The 15,176-nt window shown below is 44.9% G+C and overlaps 1 protein-coding gene across 8 annotated transcripts in view; it reads right to left on the reverse strand.

The window, feature by feature from the left end:
- RASA1 (RAS p21 protein activator 1) overlaps positions 1–2,602 on the reverse strand; it is a 384,196-nt gene extending 381,594 nt beyond the window's left edge. For 3 of the 8 annotated variants that reach the window (XM_029573696.1, XM_029573711.1, XM_029573702.1), the window contains exon 1: positions 1,884–2,598. In XM_029573696.1, the coding sequence (XP_029429556.1) occupies positions 1,884–2,224 (341 nt within the window). In that variant the 5' untranslated portion in view covers positions 2,225–2,598. Of the gene's footprint in view, positions 1–1,883 lie in introns of all 8 variants that reach the window. The other 5 variants (XM_029573687.1, XM_029573721.1, XM_029573728.1 and 2 more) reach the window with 5 other exon arrangements.
- Between the last annotated feature and the right edge of the window lie 12,574 nt (positions 2,603–15,176).

The following is a 15,176-nucleotide window of genomic DNA, read 5'->3' on the forward strand; positions in this document are numbered from 1 at the left end:
TGACAAATGAGAATAACGGTTTATTATACAAAAATAAAAAATGTGGGTCTAGTGAATAAAAAATTAGATGTCGCATGCAAATACAAGTAAATCACCTCATAGAAAAATGAACATGGTTTGTGGTAAACTTAAAAAATATATAAAATATGCGCTGCATTAACATTTAATGTTGTTACATATAATCAAGACATTTTCAATAACTTCAAGGAGATGAGTATCTTATCATAAACAAACAGAAAATGTCCTTTTAATCAGAGAATCTGACAGTGAATGATGACAGAAAAAGACCACAATAGTCCATCTAATCTACCCAGCAAGTTTTATTTTATTGTTTAAGGGTACACTTAAAAAGCCAGTGCTTAACCCTAAGAATGAGTTAGAAGAAATAGATTAACTATTGAGGATCTGCAGGGTACTTGTGACTCAGACTGGCCACTGTCAGGATGCTGGGCTCAATGGTCTGACTTAGCACAGCACTTATGTTAATTTTAGCCATTTATAGAGAAACAAAAAAAAAAAATGTTAACAGGATGTGCATTATAACAGTGATGTCCATTTTCACCGCAATACTTGAAAGTTTAGTTGGTTATATGCCGGTTTCCTCCCCTTTCTCCATTATTTGAAAAAGTAAATAGCCATTCCCTAGTTACCCGTTTCGCTCCACTCATGATTTTATAACTCTCAATCATATCTCTTCCAAGCTAAAGATCCCTAATCTGTTACGCCTCGCTTCCCAAGGAAGCATTTCCACCCACTTTTATCATTTTATTGCACTTCTCTGTACATTTCCTGTCTACTATATCCTTTTTGAAATGGGGCAACCAGAACTGCAAATATTTAAAGGTGCAATAGCACCATGAATCTACAAAGGCATTATGACAGTCTCAGTTTTGTTCTCCTTTCCAAATAATTCCTACCATGCTACTTGCTTTTTGACTGCCACCACACACCAAGCCACAAACGTCCATGTACTAAATGCCTACAAGAACTCCAAGACCTTTTCCTGGGTGGTAACCTAACAAGGAACCCAGCATCCCTATAGTTAGAGAAAAATAATCCTATGTGCATTACTTTGTACTTGTCCGCATTAAAATGCCTCTGCCATTTAGAAATTCACAATCCGCTGCTAACTTGAAACAAATGTGTTATGACCAATGTTTAAAAAAAAAAAAAAAAAAGAGACACTAAGAAAATCAACATATTCATCATATTATAAGGTTTCCCAAAAAATTGTGACAAATGCATTTACTTTTTTGTTTAATTTAGAGCCAATATCCTAATTGTTTTCCCATTTTGCGTCTATGGGAAAAATATTCAGTATTTCCAGTCTTTACCTTACATACACTGCCACTTAAGTTCGAAAACGGCAACTGCTCTTTACTCATTATATTTAATCAGCATGCACGAATAAATATGAAAACTAGAATCAAAACAAGTACTGGAAAAGAATAAAAACTGCCTAGCGGGTTCTAATTCTGCTTCTGCCACAACGCTCTGCAAAACAACATAAGCTCCAGTGCAATACTTTCTTTTGTGCCAGAAAGCATGCCAAACTAATCTATTAAACAGATACATGGCCATCCTGCCAAAGAAAATGTCTAAAACAATACAAAGGGCGCAATGTTTCACCCTCGCCGGGCATCACGGAGTGCTCCCGGCGAGCATATTTTCTCTACAGTCTGCTACTATGGACTAAGAAAATAGTTTTAATCACTTAACAAAAAAAAAAAAAAGAGAGAGAGAGAGAACGTAGCCAGCCCGGGGAAGGCTGAGACACCACAAGTTCAGTGCATCCTGTCAAGCGAGCTCCTCGGGCCCCCATCTTCCTGGGGTCGGCAGGAGGCGGCGAGTGCAGCGAGGGGCTGAAGCTGGGAGTCACTTACTGGTTGGTGGGGGGCGCGCTGAGCGGGATCTCCACCTCCTCCTCTTCATACTCCGGTCCGTCCAACGAGTCCACCTCATCTACCGTACCCAGGACTCCCGGCAGGGGCGGCAGCAAGCCTAGGCCTCCTTGGCTCACGGCGACAAGCGTCTCGGCCTGAATCCGCTGCGCCCCAAGACTATCCCCCGGCCCGACGCCCAGAGACGCCGCCGCGGAGGAGGCGGGGGGAAGAGGATGCGCTCCCGGGGCCGCCGCCAGCTTGGCTCTGGCCGCCCCACAACTCGGGTAATGCCCCGAGTCGCCGCCGCCGCCCTCCTCACTCCCTGCCTCCGTCGCCATCATGTTCCGACACGTCCCGCCTCCCTCCCGAGAGGCCGACCGCACACAATCAAGACTATTCACAACGAGAAAAGAAAGAAAACACCGTGCAGGAGAACGGGGGCGTGCAAACTTTCCGAGGTGGAAGAACAAAAATAACAGGGTGCGGGAGGGATCCGGCGAGGAGTTCACTGCTGCGCTGCCACAGCCTCGCGGCCCCGGTTCCCACCGGTCAGCCGCTGCCTCATACTCCAGCGAAGGAGGCGGGTGGAGACGGCGCGCAAACAGTCAGCCACCGCCAGGAATCGCGATACAATTTACAACAGAGTGCTCGAGGCGCAGAGTAAGCAGGAGAAGGTGGGGCTAACGCACGCGCTTTAGTGGCCGCCCCCCCCCCCCAACAGTCTGAGCGCTTGCGTGCGTACTCCGCGTAACCATACGCCACGCCCCAGCCAGCCGGCTTGGGTCCTAGGCACGAATGCTCTCGTGGCCATACGTACAGGCGGTTCGTACTGCATGTGTTGTACACAAGCGTAGAGGGGTAGCAGCTTTCATCGATCATGGGGTGCGCGCTTGTGTTCGCCGAGAGTTGGGGGGGGGGGGGGGGGGGGTGGCTGCCGTGAAGGCACGGCAGAAGGTTAGACGAAAGGGAGGCGGGACACTCATGTCCTGTCGGACACAAGCTATGGTCCTTAGTTTATTTTATTTTTTTTTGTATTTATTTTGGCGTTTTATATACCATCGTTCCAAATGAAGATCACAACTGTTTACAGTATCACCAGTCCTGGTCTTGATCTACAATCGCATATTGTATGTTCACATTCTAGGCTAAAATCACGCCCCGCTCCTTTCCCTTTGCAGCTTAGGCGCTTTGTTTCATCCCTGCTTGTACTGGCGGGGCTGACCTGATCTTTTCTAATATTCATTGGCAGCGAACGCTGTTCACCTGCTTTGGTTTTGGGGCTTAGCGAGCACATAGGAAAAGCAAAGCATTGACACAATACCTACAGGCTAGTTAGTGCCTAAGTCAAGCATATGGGGTTTTTTTCAGAGAGTGAGAGAAGGCTGAGTATGGTATTGTAAAAGAATCAAAGTACAGCAATGTGAAACAAGTTCATTACATGATTTCACAAAATAAACATCCCGTATGACAAACTTGATTCAATTTTATATGAGGTGACAAAACTGATGGATGAGGTCCAGTGATTGTCAACTAGCATACCTGGGAACTTTTGATTTTCAGTCGCCCTGAGAATGTGGCATAGCCCGCATGCCCACAAACTTAGATACATTAACACATTCACATACTCTTTTTCACACACACATACATGCTCATTTTCATACAGCCACATTCACTCTCATACCTTTCATTCACCCACAGACTCACATGCACACTCACTCAATTCTCCCCCTCTTCCATATGCACAGTCACCTCAGTAACATGAAACCAAACACCCTCCACTACCAAATTAACAAATCTCAAAACAGTAGCAACCTTGTCTATGGAAAGGCAGCAATGCAAATATTATAACAGGCTCTAGAATACTAATACACCTACGGCGAAACAGTCAAAGCCATACTGCTACAAATCCTTACAGAGAAGTTGTACACGCTAACAGAAATACTGCAACTCAGTCACATACGCAGAATACAGATTAACCCTTACCTAATACAGAATAAGGGACTACAAATTAGATGGCCTTCATTTCCCTTAAGTTGAGCCCTCAGGTCACCAGGCCAGCTGGACAGGCATGGGCCTCTGTGGATGTGAAGATCCATCATGTAGAGGAGGTTGCAGCCAACACAGTGAAGAAAGTGGAGTCAGGACAAGCAGCGGTCAGGGCAGGCAGCTGGCAATCGAAGTCAGGTTCAAGTTGTGGTCAGAGGCAGCAGAAGTTCATACAGTGTCATGGTTCAGGCAGTGGTCAGAGGCAGGCGGGGTCAAGCAACATCAATGTCCAATCTGAGGTCAAGCTAGAAGTCCATTACAAAGTCAAAGCCAGAATTCTGATCCAAGGTCAAAGTCAGAGGTTCAATCCAATGAGATGAGGAAGGAGAACGAGGGACCACAGAAGCATGATGTGACGCTGAAGACAGACGAAGGGAAGACTGACCACGAAGGCAAGAATTCAGAAGATAAACCAGACTGCCAAGAATCCAGGAATAGGACACAAGACCTCAAGAACGACACACAGTGGAAGCAAGGAGCAGGAACCAGGAACACAGAGGCAAAGCACTTCTCCAATGGAGTAGATCTATTGCCAAGGCATTGGAGGGGCATCTGGAAAGGCCTTATATACAATAGAAGTTGTGATGTCACCAGGAGGCACCTCTGCTGGATTCCCACCGCTGGCCCTTTAAAAAGGAGGTGATTGGCATGCACGTGCCTTAAGGGGAGCAGGACCAGGGCAGCGGTGTGCTGCCCTGGTCCTGCTCCTTCTTCCCTGAATGCAGCAGCATGGCCTGCTGCTGCATTCAGGGAAGAAGGCCGGTATCTAGTGTCTCCAAGCTTCCTAGGGCAGAGGTAAAAGCGGCAGTCTGTAGGGTGGGACCGCGGACTGTTGAGCACAACTGTACCACCTCCCCTAACTCCCTCTGAGGGTTTAAGTTTTGTGGCGTGCATAGCATGAAATTCCTTCAGGAGATTCTTATCTAATATATTGGAGGTAGGTTCCCAAATATTTTCTGCCGGGCCTTATCCTTCCCAAGTGATAAGATACTCCCATTTCCTGCTTCATCGTCAAATATCCAGAACCTCTTTTACTTCATAGATGACATTGTCTTCGGAGAATACGTCTTGGGGCTCTTGACAATTTCCTGGAGGGCCATGAGAGGATTAAAGATTTGAGGAGTGAAACGTAGAAAGTATTATGAATTCCAAGATAGGTTCTTAAGCGTAACTTGTAGGTCACTGGGCTCAGCTGATGTAAAATTGGGAATGGCCTGATGTATCAGGGAACTAGCCGCATGGAGGGCATCTGGTGCTGAATGTAACAGGTGCTAAGCCAAAGTTTGTCCCCAGGCTTGAATTGCAGAACAGGCCTGCGTCGAGCATCTGTAGTTTTCCTGGCCCTCTCAGCTGCTTTCTGGACATCTCCTTAGTACATATCTAGAGTTCTTGAAGCTCCTGGACTGTTAGTTGAGCCGCAAGCAAAAGGACAGTCAATGGGATAGGCAACAGAGGTAATGATTGTCTCCCATATACAATCTGAAAAATGATAATATGGAAGTTCTGGGAAAGCTCTCCCAACAGAAGGAGAGGGGCCCAGTTATCTTGGCGATCATTTGCATAAGCTCTTAAGAAAACATTTCAACATGCGATTGAAATGGTGGTTGGCCATTAGCTTGGGGGCGATACCCATTGTGTAATCTAAGGAGATGTTAAACGTTTTGCAAAGGGAACACAGGTACTGGGCCTCGTGGTCGGAGACAATGTGTTTCGGCAAGCTATGCAGGTGGAAGATGTGATGCGTGAATAGTCGGGCCAATTCCAGGGCAGTAGGGAGTCCAGGCAGCCAAATAAAATAGCCATCTTTGAGAAATGGTCAATAATGACCCAAATGATTGTGCAGCCATTCGAGAGAGGGAGGTCCACCATGAAGTAGGTAGACAAATGGGTCCAGGGTTCCCTGGGGGGCAGGCAACGGCTGTAGCAGCCCCCAGGGTCATCCCAACAAAGGTTTCTGCCTAGGCAGATGGGACAGGAATCCATGTAGGCCCGGACATCTCTTTGCATCTGGGGCTACCAATAGTATTGAAGGGGTTCAATTTCATGACCCCTGAAGAATGAAACAACTGAAAGTCTTCCTAATAATCATGCCAGCAGTGGAACGCACAGCCATTTTGAATGTACTAATGTTTGCAACGCAAATGATACGTAATGCGTAGTGACGCAGTTGCGCACTAACATGTAACGTAACGTAACTCCATTTTGGAATAATAATTTGTATTGTATTAATACGAATGCCGCTGTAAAATGTCTAACACGTCAATTAAATGACGAAACGATAATATGATCATAAGCTACACCTCCTGGAGACCACGCTAGCAAATGCTTATTCAGCAGTTTGTGAATTGTTTGTTCAGCAAAACTCAGAACGCATGTGTGAAAGATAAGAGTTGTAAAGTGCATAAAAGTTTGCTCCTGAGGGGGCGTGGCATGCAGTTGTACTAAGCCTTTGTCTTAGCTGCATCTTGCTGGCAATAAAAGTCTATCTTTACGGATCAGTTGTCTGGACCTCCTTACTGACTAACAAAAGAGACGGTTACAGTATTGCTGAAACATCATGAGAGTTTGGGCCCATCCAGGGTGACCTGTGAAATGTGAGTCATGGGACCATCTTAGTATTTTTTTCTTGGAGTTTGCGGGGGACAAACATCTTCCCTGGTGGGACAGTCATAGTGGCAGCTAGAAGGATCCAAGCTGTATCAACAATGTGTCTGGGGGATTCCGGAGTATCCTCTGCCAAGATAGGGCATCTGAGATAGGGCATCTGCTTGAGTGTTTTTGGTGGCTGGTTGTTACCTTAACTCGAAGGCAAAACATGCAAAAAACAGAGATTAGCAGGCCTGACGAGCATTCAGCCGTTGTGCATGATGGAGGTGTTCCAAGTTTTGTGATCAGTGTAAATGGTAAGATGATGTTGGGCTCCCTCGAGCCAGTGATGTCATTCCTCGAGAGCGAGCTTGATGGCCAGAGGTTGATAGTTTTTGGGAACTTGCCAGGTTCTTATGGCCTGGATGGGAGACAGGATGCTGGGCTTGATGGACCCTTGGTCTGACCCAGTGTGGCAAATTCTTATGTTGACAGTTTCCTGCTTCAGTGGTCACCATGCAAGCTGATGCCAGGTTCCGACACAGTAGAAACAGAGTCCCAGCTGTTGGCAGAGCCTTTCTTTGGGGGTGGGGCACCCCTGACTGAGCTGCATCACTTTCTCTGGACGTGCCTGGGCTAATGCTGCAGTCGAAGTGGGAGAGAGAGGACATTGAAAGCAGAGAGCTAGTGCAATCAGTCTGCATTTTGGACAGAACTCCTATACCCATTGCTGGAGGCGATGGTCAATAAGGCCATCCAGGGCATCTGGGAGCTTGCAAGCGACCAGATCATTCTTGACCCACGAAGATAGCCCCTCCATGAAGATACTATGAAGACTATCTTCTTCCCAGTTGAGCTCCGTAACCATGGTTCGAAACTCTGTTGCATAGTCCATCAGAGTTCAGGAGCTCTAGTGAAGGTGAAGGATGTCCAAACCCATGGTGGCCAGCCAACTGGGTTCATCGAAGACGAGTTTGAAGGCCTTGACAAACTTGAAAATCCTGGAGAAGAGGATCTGCTCACTCCCACAGTGGGGAGGTCCAGGCCAAGGCCTTTCCATCCTGCAGGGAAAGGATGAAGGTGGTCTTGACAGAGTCATTGGGAAGCAGTGCCAGCTGGAGAGAAAAATACATGAAGCTTTGGTTCAGGAACATTTGGCACTGTTTTGGGTCCCCAGTGTACTGGGGCGGAGTTGGTAGATGGATCATGGGTGGAGCGGGTGCTGCAGGAGAAGAAGACGCAGCTGAAGCCACTGCTTCATCCAGTCGAGCACTGAGTTGCTCCATGGAGCCTGCCAAGAGCTTGGGAACCTGTGCCAAGCCAGGAGTGGCCTGAAGGCCCAAGGCATCCACCGGGGCCATGGCCTCGGTGGTCTGTTGCAGAAGTGTAACTTTAGGCCAAGGTGGGATCATGAGCCAGGTTTTGAGGGGATAGCCTCTGACACCTGCTAGAGAAAAAGCAGAGCAAAGCTATTATCTACAATTTCAGATTGGACTGGATATTATGGGATTTAGGCTGGGTCAGAGCTCTCCTCCAGGACAGGCAGCCCTCATAGAGATGTAGGACACCCATAGAGAAGACTGGTTATGATATGGTGTTAGCAATGGATTGTTTCTTACCTAGTAGCTATCCTCCCCAATTTGTGTCCTTCCTTGAAGTGGTCATGAATTCCTGACTGTGAGAGGATGTAGGCTTCATGAGTGGATCCAGGAAACTTGGGGACAACGTTCAGGATAAGTCCCCTGCAGTTGCAGTAGGTGACTTCATCTCCTGCTGGTGCCCTTATAGGGATGTGTGTGCAATCGATTGCTCCCAGGACGGAGGGAAAGCATGCCACCTGATAGAAATCTTGCATGAGTTGTTCTTGGTGCCGTATGTTCTGAGGGAAGGATATATACTAGCGTGTTCTCCTTTGCAAGGTGGCAAGCACCCAATCAAAGCACATGGAGATAGCAGACTAGGTTATGCCAGCTGTGACCCCCAGAGGAGTTTGAAAGGTGCCAGTAGCAAAAAAATGCTAGGGCAGTGGTACTTTTGAGATGTGCTCGCAAGGCATGGCCCCTCTGGCTGGTGGGTTGTAGGTCTTCCTGTAACTGCTAGCATAGTTACTGTATGGTTTCCATATTAAACCTGAACTTATGCATGACTTCCTCCCATGATAGATCTAAAAACTGAGTCCTGTCCTGTAGACTGTATGTGCGGGATACGTTCTCCTCCTCCTCCTCCTCGCCTCTCTCCCTCTCCTGTGACTTAAAGCCATGAGTACCCATACAGTGATTATAGTCATTTGGCTATGAAAGTGTGTATTCCTGTCTCAAAGCGCTCAATATGTAACTGCTGCTCCCCCTCTAATCCACCCTCACAATGGGTCACTATCAATATTGGAGGTCCTATATGCGGCCCCCCCCCCCCCCCCACTGGCCGTTTCTGCTTCCAGTTGGTGAGAGAAGGTGGCCTGACAAATGACAAGAGGTTAATTTAAACTCCCAGTAGCAAGTTCTCGGGTGTAATTGCATGCATGGTAGCGAGTAAGTCCGATTTAAAATACGACATTATGCACGTACATATAGTCACGCCCAGACCACACCCCTTCCATGTCACTAATATGCCCCTTTTGTACGCGCATACTGTTGCACAAGCATGTGTACATACACGCGTATTTTGCGGCTTTCAAAATATGCGCTTATCCCATGCGCACAATATATGCGTATTTGGCCATTTTTACATGAGCAATGTTTTTAAGATTGACCCTTAAGTTTTTAGATACTTTAATTTTTGTATATTTGTATTGCATCACTCCCTTGTACCTTTTGTACAATGGCAGTCTACAATAAAAATATAGAATAAATACAAACATTATAATTAAAAAATGTACTTCCAAAAATGCAACTTGAGCAGCAAATTCTAATGTAAAAGCTGGATCAATGAAAACCTAATCTGCTTAATATTGTCTACAGTGTACCTAGTAATCACTACTTCTATAGCTAAATAATTTTGATTGATTGATTTTCCATATATAAATATAATGCAATAGTCATTTGCTTTATTACCAATACTCTACAAAAGTTATCAAATGTTTTAATTTCCTTATACTGTTTATTTCAGAAACTAACCCTAGATGCCTCAAGCTGCAGTAAATAAATAAGATTTATGGCACATTAGTCTCTTGCAATAAACATATAGGCATGCCTAGGAACATTTTCAAAATATCGCATTTTGTTATATCTTTTCGTGCCACATGGCAGTTAACGTTTGGTACGTTACATGGTGACATTATGCCCCGGTTTATACATTGTGCAATTTTTTTTTTTATATAGCCAACTTCCTGCTGCTGTCCCTTTGAGGTTGCATCAGGAATTGGAGAGAGAGGCAAACTGAATGTATGATGGTTTCCCATCTTATGCTGTTGCTGTCTCATCTCATCATATCTCATCTCATCCTGCTGCTGGTATTCTCATATCCTTCTGGTGCCTCCATACTGCTATCTCATCTCCTGGGACTGCTGCTGCAGTCTTATCTCATCTCATCCTGCTGGTGCCTTCATGCTGAGTTCTTCAGTCCTGATCCTGTTGTCTGCTATGTCACCTCTAATGCCCTGGCCCTTTGCAGTCCCCCCTTTGAGTACACTCTTTCAACATGGACTGTCTGGACCTTTTCTTGCCATCAATTTGTTGTGCTGGCATCAGCTCTAACATTTGAGCTGTACTGTAGAAACTGGGTTGTCACTTCAACTTCTTAGGTTCTTTGCTATAATAATTTTGCCTAAGGATAAGATCATTATTCTGTATATGTAATGTATATGTAAAAATGCATGTACATGTATCCACAAAATGCTATTTTTTTCAGTTACTATGTAATTTGATATTTGATATTTTGTACTTGCAGAATGTGATTACCAAAGATGTGTTATTGTTTTGAATGTTGTGACTACAAATGTTGTTTAATAAAGTGGTCATATATTTATTTTTTTTTTTTTTTAACACTTTATTTATAATTTTCAAATACAATTTTTTATATATATTGTATTAGGAAATACATAGTATGGATATCAAGAATATTTTTTTTTTTTTAAACATTGTTCTTTTAAACAAACCTAAAGAGATTCCAAACTATTTAGTGTCATTACAAAAGGGGAGATGCTTGGTCTCCATATATAACAAACGGGAGAAAGCATGAAATTACAAATTAAATCCATGACATACGTGGTAATAGACTATCTCTATTTTAACTTTTTACCCTGTTTGGTCTATAGGGGAAGATGCTGCAGGTTGTTGTCTCATCTTTTGTTCAAGAAATGATTTTAACTGTTCAGGGATGAAAAAAATATATGACTCTTCCTCTTTACTAATATAACATTTACAGGGAAACCGCAATTTATATGAAAAACCCAGTGACAACACATCTTGGCGAAAAGACAAAAAAGTCTTTCGCCTTTGTTGTGTTGCAACTGCTAAGTCCGGAAAAATTTTTACCGGTTTCTCCATAAATGAGATAGGAAACTTATTAAAGTACTTTTTCATGGTCTTATTCAGATCATTTATAGTGAAAAAAGTGACCAGAAGAGTACCCCAGTCAATCACTTTTACACTAGAGTCTTCAAGAAATCTCGTAAGATCTCCCTGAAACATCTCTTGGGAAATATTCCTATTCCTAGTGGACTTTGGAAGGAAATAACAATTATTCACAACTGGTACTTCCCCAGGAGCAATACCAAGCGCTTCTTGGAAAAAATTAGTCAGAGTGATTAGGGGAGGTTCCCCTGTCACTCTGGGAAAATTTATAATACGCAAATTAAAACGTTTGGTAGTGTTCTCTAGGGTCTCCAGTCTAACTGCAATTTGTTCTCTGTCCTTTGCCACGGCAATATTAAACTCCTGATTTTTCACAGCATTATTTTCCAATTGAGCAATTCTTTCATCAGATCTTCTTTGATATTCTTGAGTTGAACCAAATCCTGGGTATATCTAGAATTATACATGTCCATTTTCCCTTCTAAAACTTTAATATTAAGGGACATTGCTGCAACCATTTCCCATATAGTGTCCAAAGTTACCAGTTCAGGACGTTTAGGCAACACAACTTCTTTACTGCTAGATGTCAAAGCAGCATCAGAGGTAGACCCTGAAACCTCCTGTATTACAGCTGGGGTTAACATACTTCCAGCTGTGTCCAGGGGGTCGCTGATTTCATTGGGGACTAAATCGTTGCTTGATCCAGATCTTCTTTGAACTGGAGGGAGTCCCACATTAGGACTTAAAGATGCCTCCTCTGCAGAATTGGGCCGTCCTCCCACACTGCCCAGCTCACCAGGTTCCTCAGCCTTCTGGGATTGAGAGATAGGTGAGACTAAGAAATTAGTGATTGCCTGTTGGATGGGCGACGTTAGGGGGGCGGGTAGGGCGGGAAAAACCCTAACCCTACCCTTCCTCTTAGCCGGCATGCTATATACTCAATTTCATAGGCAATCACTGTGTCTCAATATTACCACTCCTTTTTAAATAGGAGATAAGCAGAAGGGAGAGAGACAAGTCCAGCAAAATACTAGAGTTTAAATAGTACCTGGAGCAATGGCTGTGGCTGTATCCGGCGGAGTCCGGCAGAGTCCGATGGAGCGCACGCCCCTTTAGCGCACGCGGCTTCAGCGACGCGCCGGCTCTGCTGCGCGCCGCTTATTAGTTGTTCTTATAGACAGCTGCTTCCTCCTTCCGGTCCGGGGCTCCGCCCACTGCCCTCGATTTTCTTCTCACTGCACCGTCAAGGTTTGAAACACCCCCGGAAGCAGGGCTTACAGGCAAGCAGTTTTTAACTTCAGAACGCGGTCTCTCTCACCCTTCTCTCCCCAAAGTGGTCATATATTTTTTAACTTGACTTTGTTGTACTGTCTTTTTATTTTGTGCTTCTATTCTTAAAGTTTAACTAGGTAAGAGCTCTGGGACCCACATGACCTTGCATGTTAGAGTGCCCTTGGCCATTCTCACATGCAAGACTATGTGGCCTAGGCCTGAAAAAGGAAAGCAAATATGTTCTCCCAAGGAAAAGCAACAACAGCAGAACACAAAGCTTCTTGCTGTGGAACTTCAGAAGTAGCTGGTGTTGCCTTCTCCAGAGAGCATACTCTGCTATTATTGAGTACATGCTACCAACAACCAAACCTCCGTTCCTCACCATAAAAGATCATCAACTATTAACTGTATGTAGGGAACTTCTCAATGTGTGGTTATGCGCGGAGGCCGTATACATGGAATAGCCACAATGTGCTTATCCCTTTCTATGGCTGCCATCTTTATTCTCAATATGATTTTTTGACAATTTTTGGTTTTTTATTTGTTTAATCTAATACTCAATATCCACTCCCCTTGGCAGTCACCTCAACTCCCATATAGCGCACATGCTTCTTCTCATCAGTACTTATCTATCTCTATAATGTGGGTCAAAGCCTGCCTAGCTTTTATTAGCTTTCTCATGAGTCGAGGCCGCCTGCCCGACATCAGCTGTGTTTCGACAAAGTTAGTCTGCTTCAGGGACCTTGGAGAACTTCTGTATTAGCCATCTTTTACTTCAGAGGCTCTGGAAAACATTATATTCTATTTTAGAGTGAGCAGAGGCATCACGCATGCATATATGTGAGATGGGCACTATCTAGCTAGTGTTCACCTCCATACACTGCCAAGTGGAATAGATATTGAAATGCTTGGCTAGAGGTGGTCTTCACTCTGTTGGTGACCAATAGGTTGTGTAGCTGTGCTCATGTCATAGGGCAGCTATACCAAACCATTGGCCTATTCCAGTGTGAAGATATATCATCTCTGACCAAACAATGGTTCTTCTCTCTGGGTTATCACATAACTCTGTCTAAGGAGTTATGTAATAAGAGTACCTAATGCTGTTATCATATAACTCTTTAGTCAGAAGCCTACTTGAAAAGTTAAATAACCATTTGGTGTGGTTCATCTATAATGAGCATAAAATTTCTGCTGCAAGTGCCTGGCACAGAGAGTAGACCATGTATATGTAACTTGTCTGGTCTTAGGCAGAGTAACACAAATGACCCCACAAGAGATTACATTGGGGCTCTTAGTTTTCACGCCACCTAAAAGGCAGGCATTTCATTAGCTTTTTTAGGTAGCAGAGAAAAAAAAATATATTATGTACTTGCAGCCTCCTAGAACACAGTGTCAAGCGGGAAAATTAGTTTGACAATAGAAGAGTCAAGGAGCTGTGGAGTATAGAGAGTACACACTGCCTATGAACAGAAAGGGATGAGGCCTACTGTTGCTTGTGACCAAGTGGACATCCTTATACTCCCTACACCCCTGCACTGTGTTTGGTTGTTGAAATGAAGATTGTTATTTGCAGAGTCTCCTCAGTGTATTGTTACTAGCCCATATTGTCATATAGTAGTAAAATAATTGCTTCCACTACCTTTTAAATTATGTACATCAATAAAGGCTAGTAGCAACAGTCCCTCTTCTGTTGTCATTCTGACTTTCCTGCATGACACGGTGTTCGAGGAGGATACAAGTATAATGAGGTCCATATTCATTAAGCTGGGTAGTGGCCAAGTTATCTGGCTACAGTTAGCTAGGGATGTGCAGAAGGAAAAAATTCATTTCATTTCGTTTTTTGTTTCGCCGGGACCCAAATTCATTTCATTAGTTTCATAGGGGAAAAAACCAATTCATTCATTAGTTTCATTCATTTTTCACTTGCCATAAAGTCAATGGGGGAAGTATTTGCAGCCTATTTTTGGCTGAAGAAACAATTCTGATGAAACTTCTGGGAAGCAATCATCAGAACGAGAAAAGAGCTCCAAGGTACTTAGACTGTGGCAAAGTGGCACCAAAGTGGCATGAATAGCCTAAGGCACTGTGAAGGGGCAAAGGGGTACCAGGAGTGGCAAGAGTGCTTTAACAGAGGTGCAAAGCAGCAGTGAGAGTGTCAAAAACACACCTCAGCTTCAAAAGAGAGCACCGATAACAGTTGTACGAACCCTCGAATGCAGCACGACAGGCAAAGTGGCAAGACAAGTGGCATCAACATCCTACAGCACAATGAAGGGGGAACATAGCAAGCAGAAAGGGTGTCAGAAAAAACTACAAGGCGCCAATAAAGGGACAAAGCAGCAAAAAGACTAGCACCAACACATTGAGGAACCATGATAGTGGCAAGAGCACCACAAGACCTTGCCTTGACGCTACCCATTGCGAGCGCGGGACACAAGAGAGGGAGTCCACCATCCTCGAGGTTCTGCGGCGCCGGGACGAACTCGCTCCAGTGACCGGCGGGCCCGCCTTCTCCTTTTCTCATTACGCCGGGGAGCTGGGAGCCGAGGGAACACCGGCTTCCCCGAAAGGGAGAAAGAGGGCGGGCGGGTTGAAATCAGCAGGCAGGCGCCGCCTTCCTCCCCGCCCCACCGCACAGGACGCGGAGCCGTCCGGCAGAGTACCCTTCCCTCCGCGAGTTCCAGGTACCTAGCAGCCTTTCCCCGCGCCCGCTCTATATTAGGGCTGTGAGGTCACTTATGACTCACAGGAAAGGGCTGGTTATTGCTATGGATACTCCCACATGGCCTTCTCCTATTTCAAACGGCCACTAAGAAAGCACTGTGATTCAAAAGATTGAAAATAATATGATGTTTCATTCGTGGGGGATCGCCATGCG

This window comes from Rhinatrema bivittatum, chromosome 1 (genome assembly GCF_901001135.1).
Source record: "Rhinatrema bivittatum chromosome 1, aRhiBiv1.1, whole genome shotgun sequence".
Classification (NCBI taxonomy): Eukaryota; Metazoa; Chordata; class Amphibia; order Gymnophiona; family Rhinatrematidae; genus Rhinatrema; species Rhinatrema bivittatum.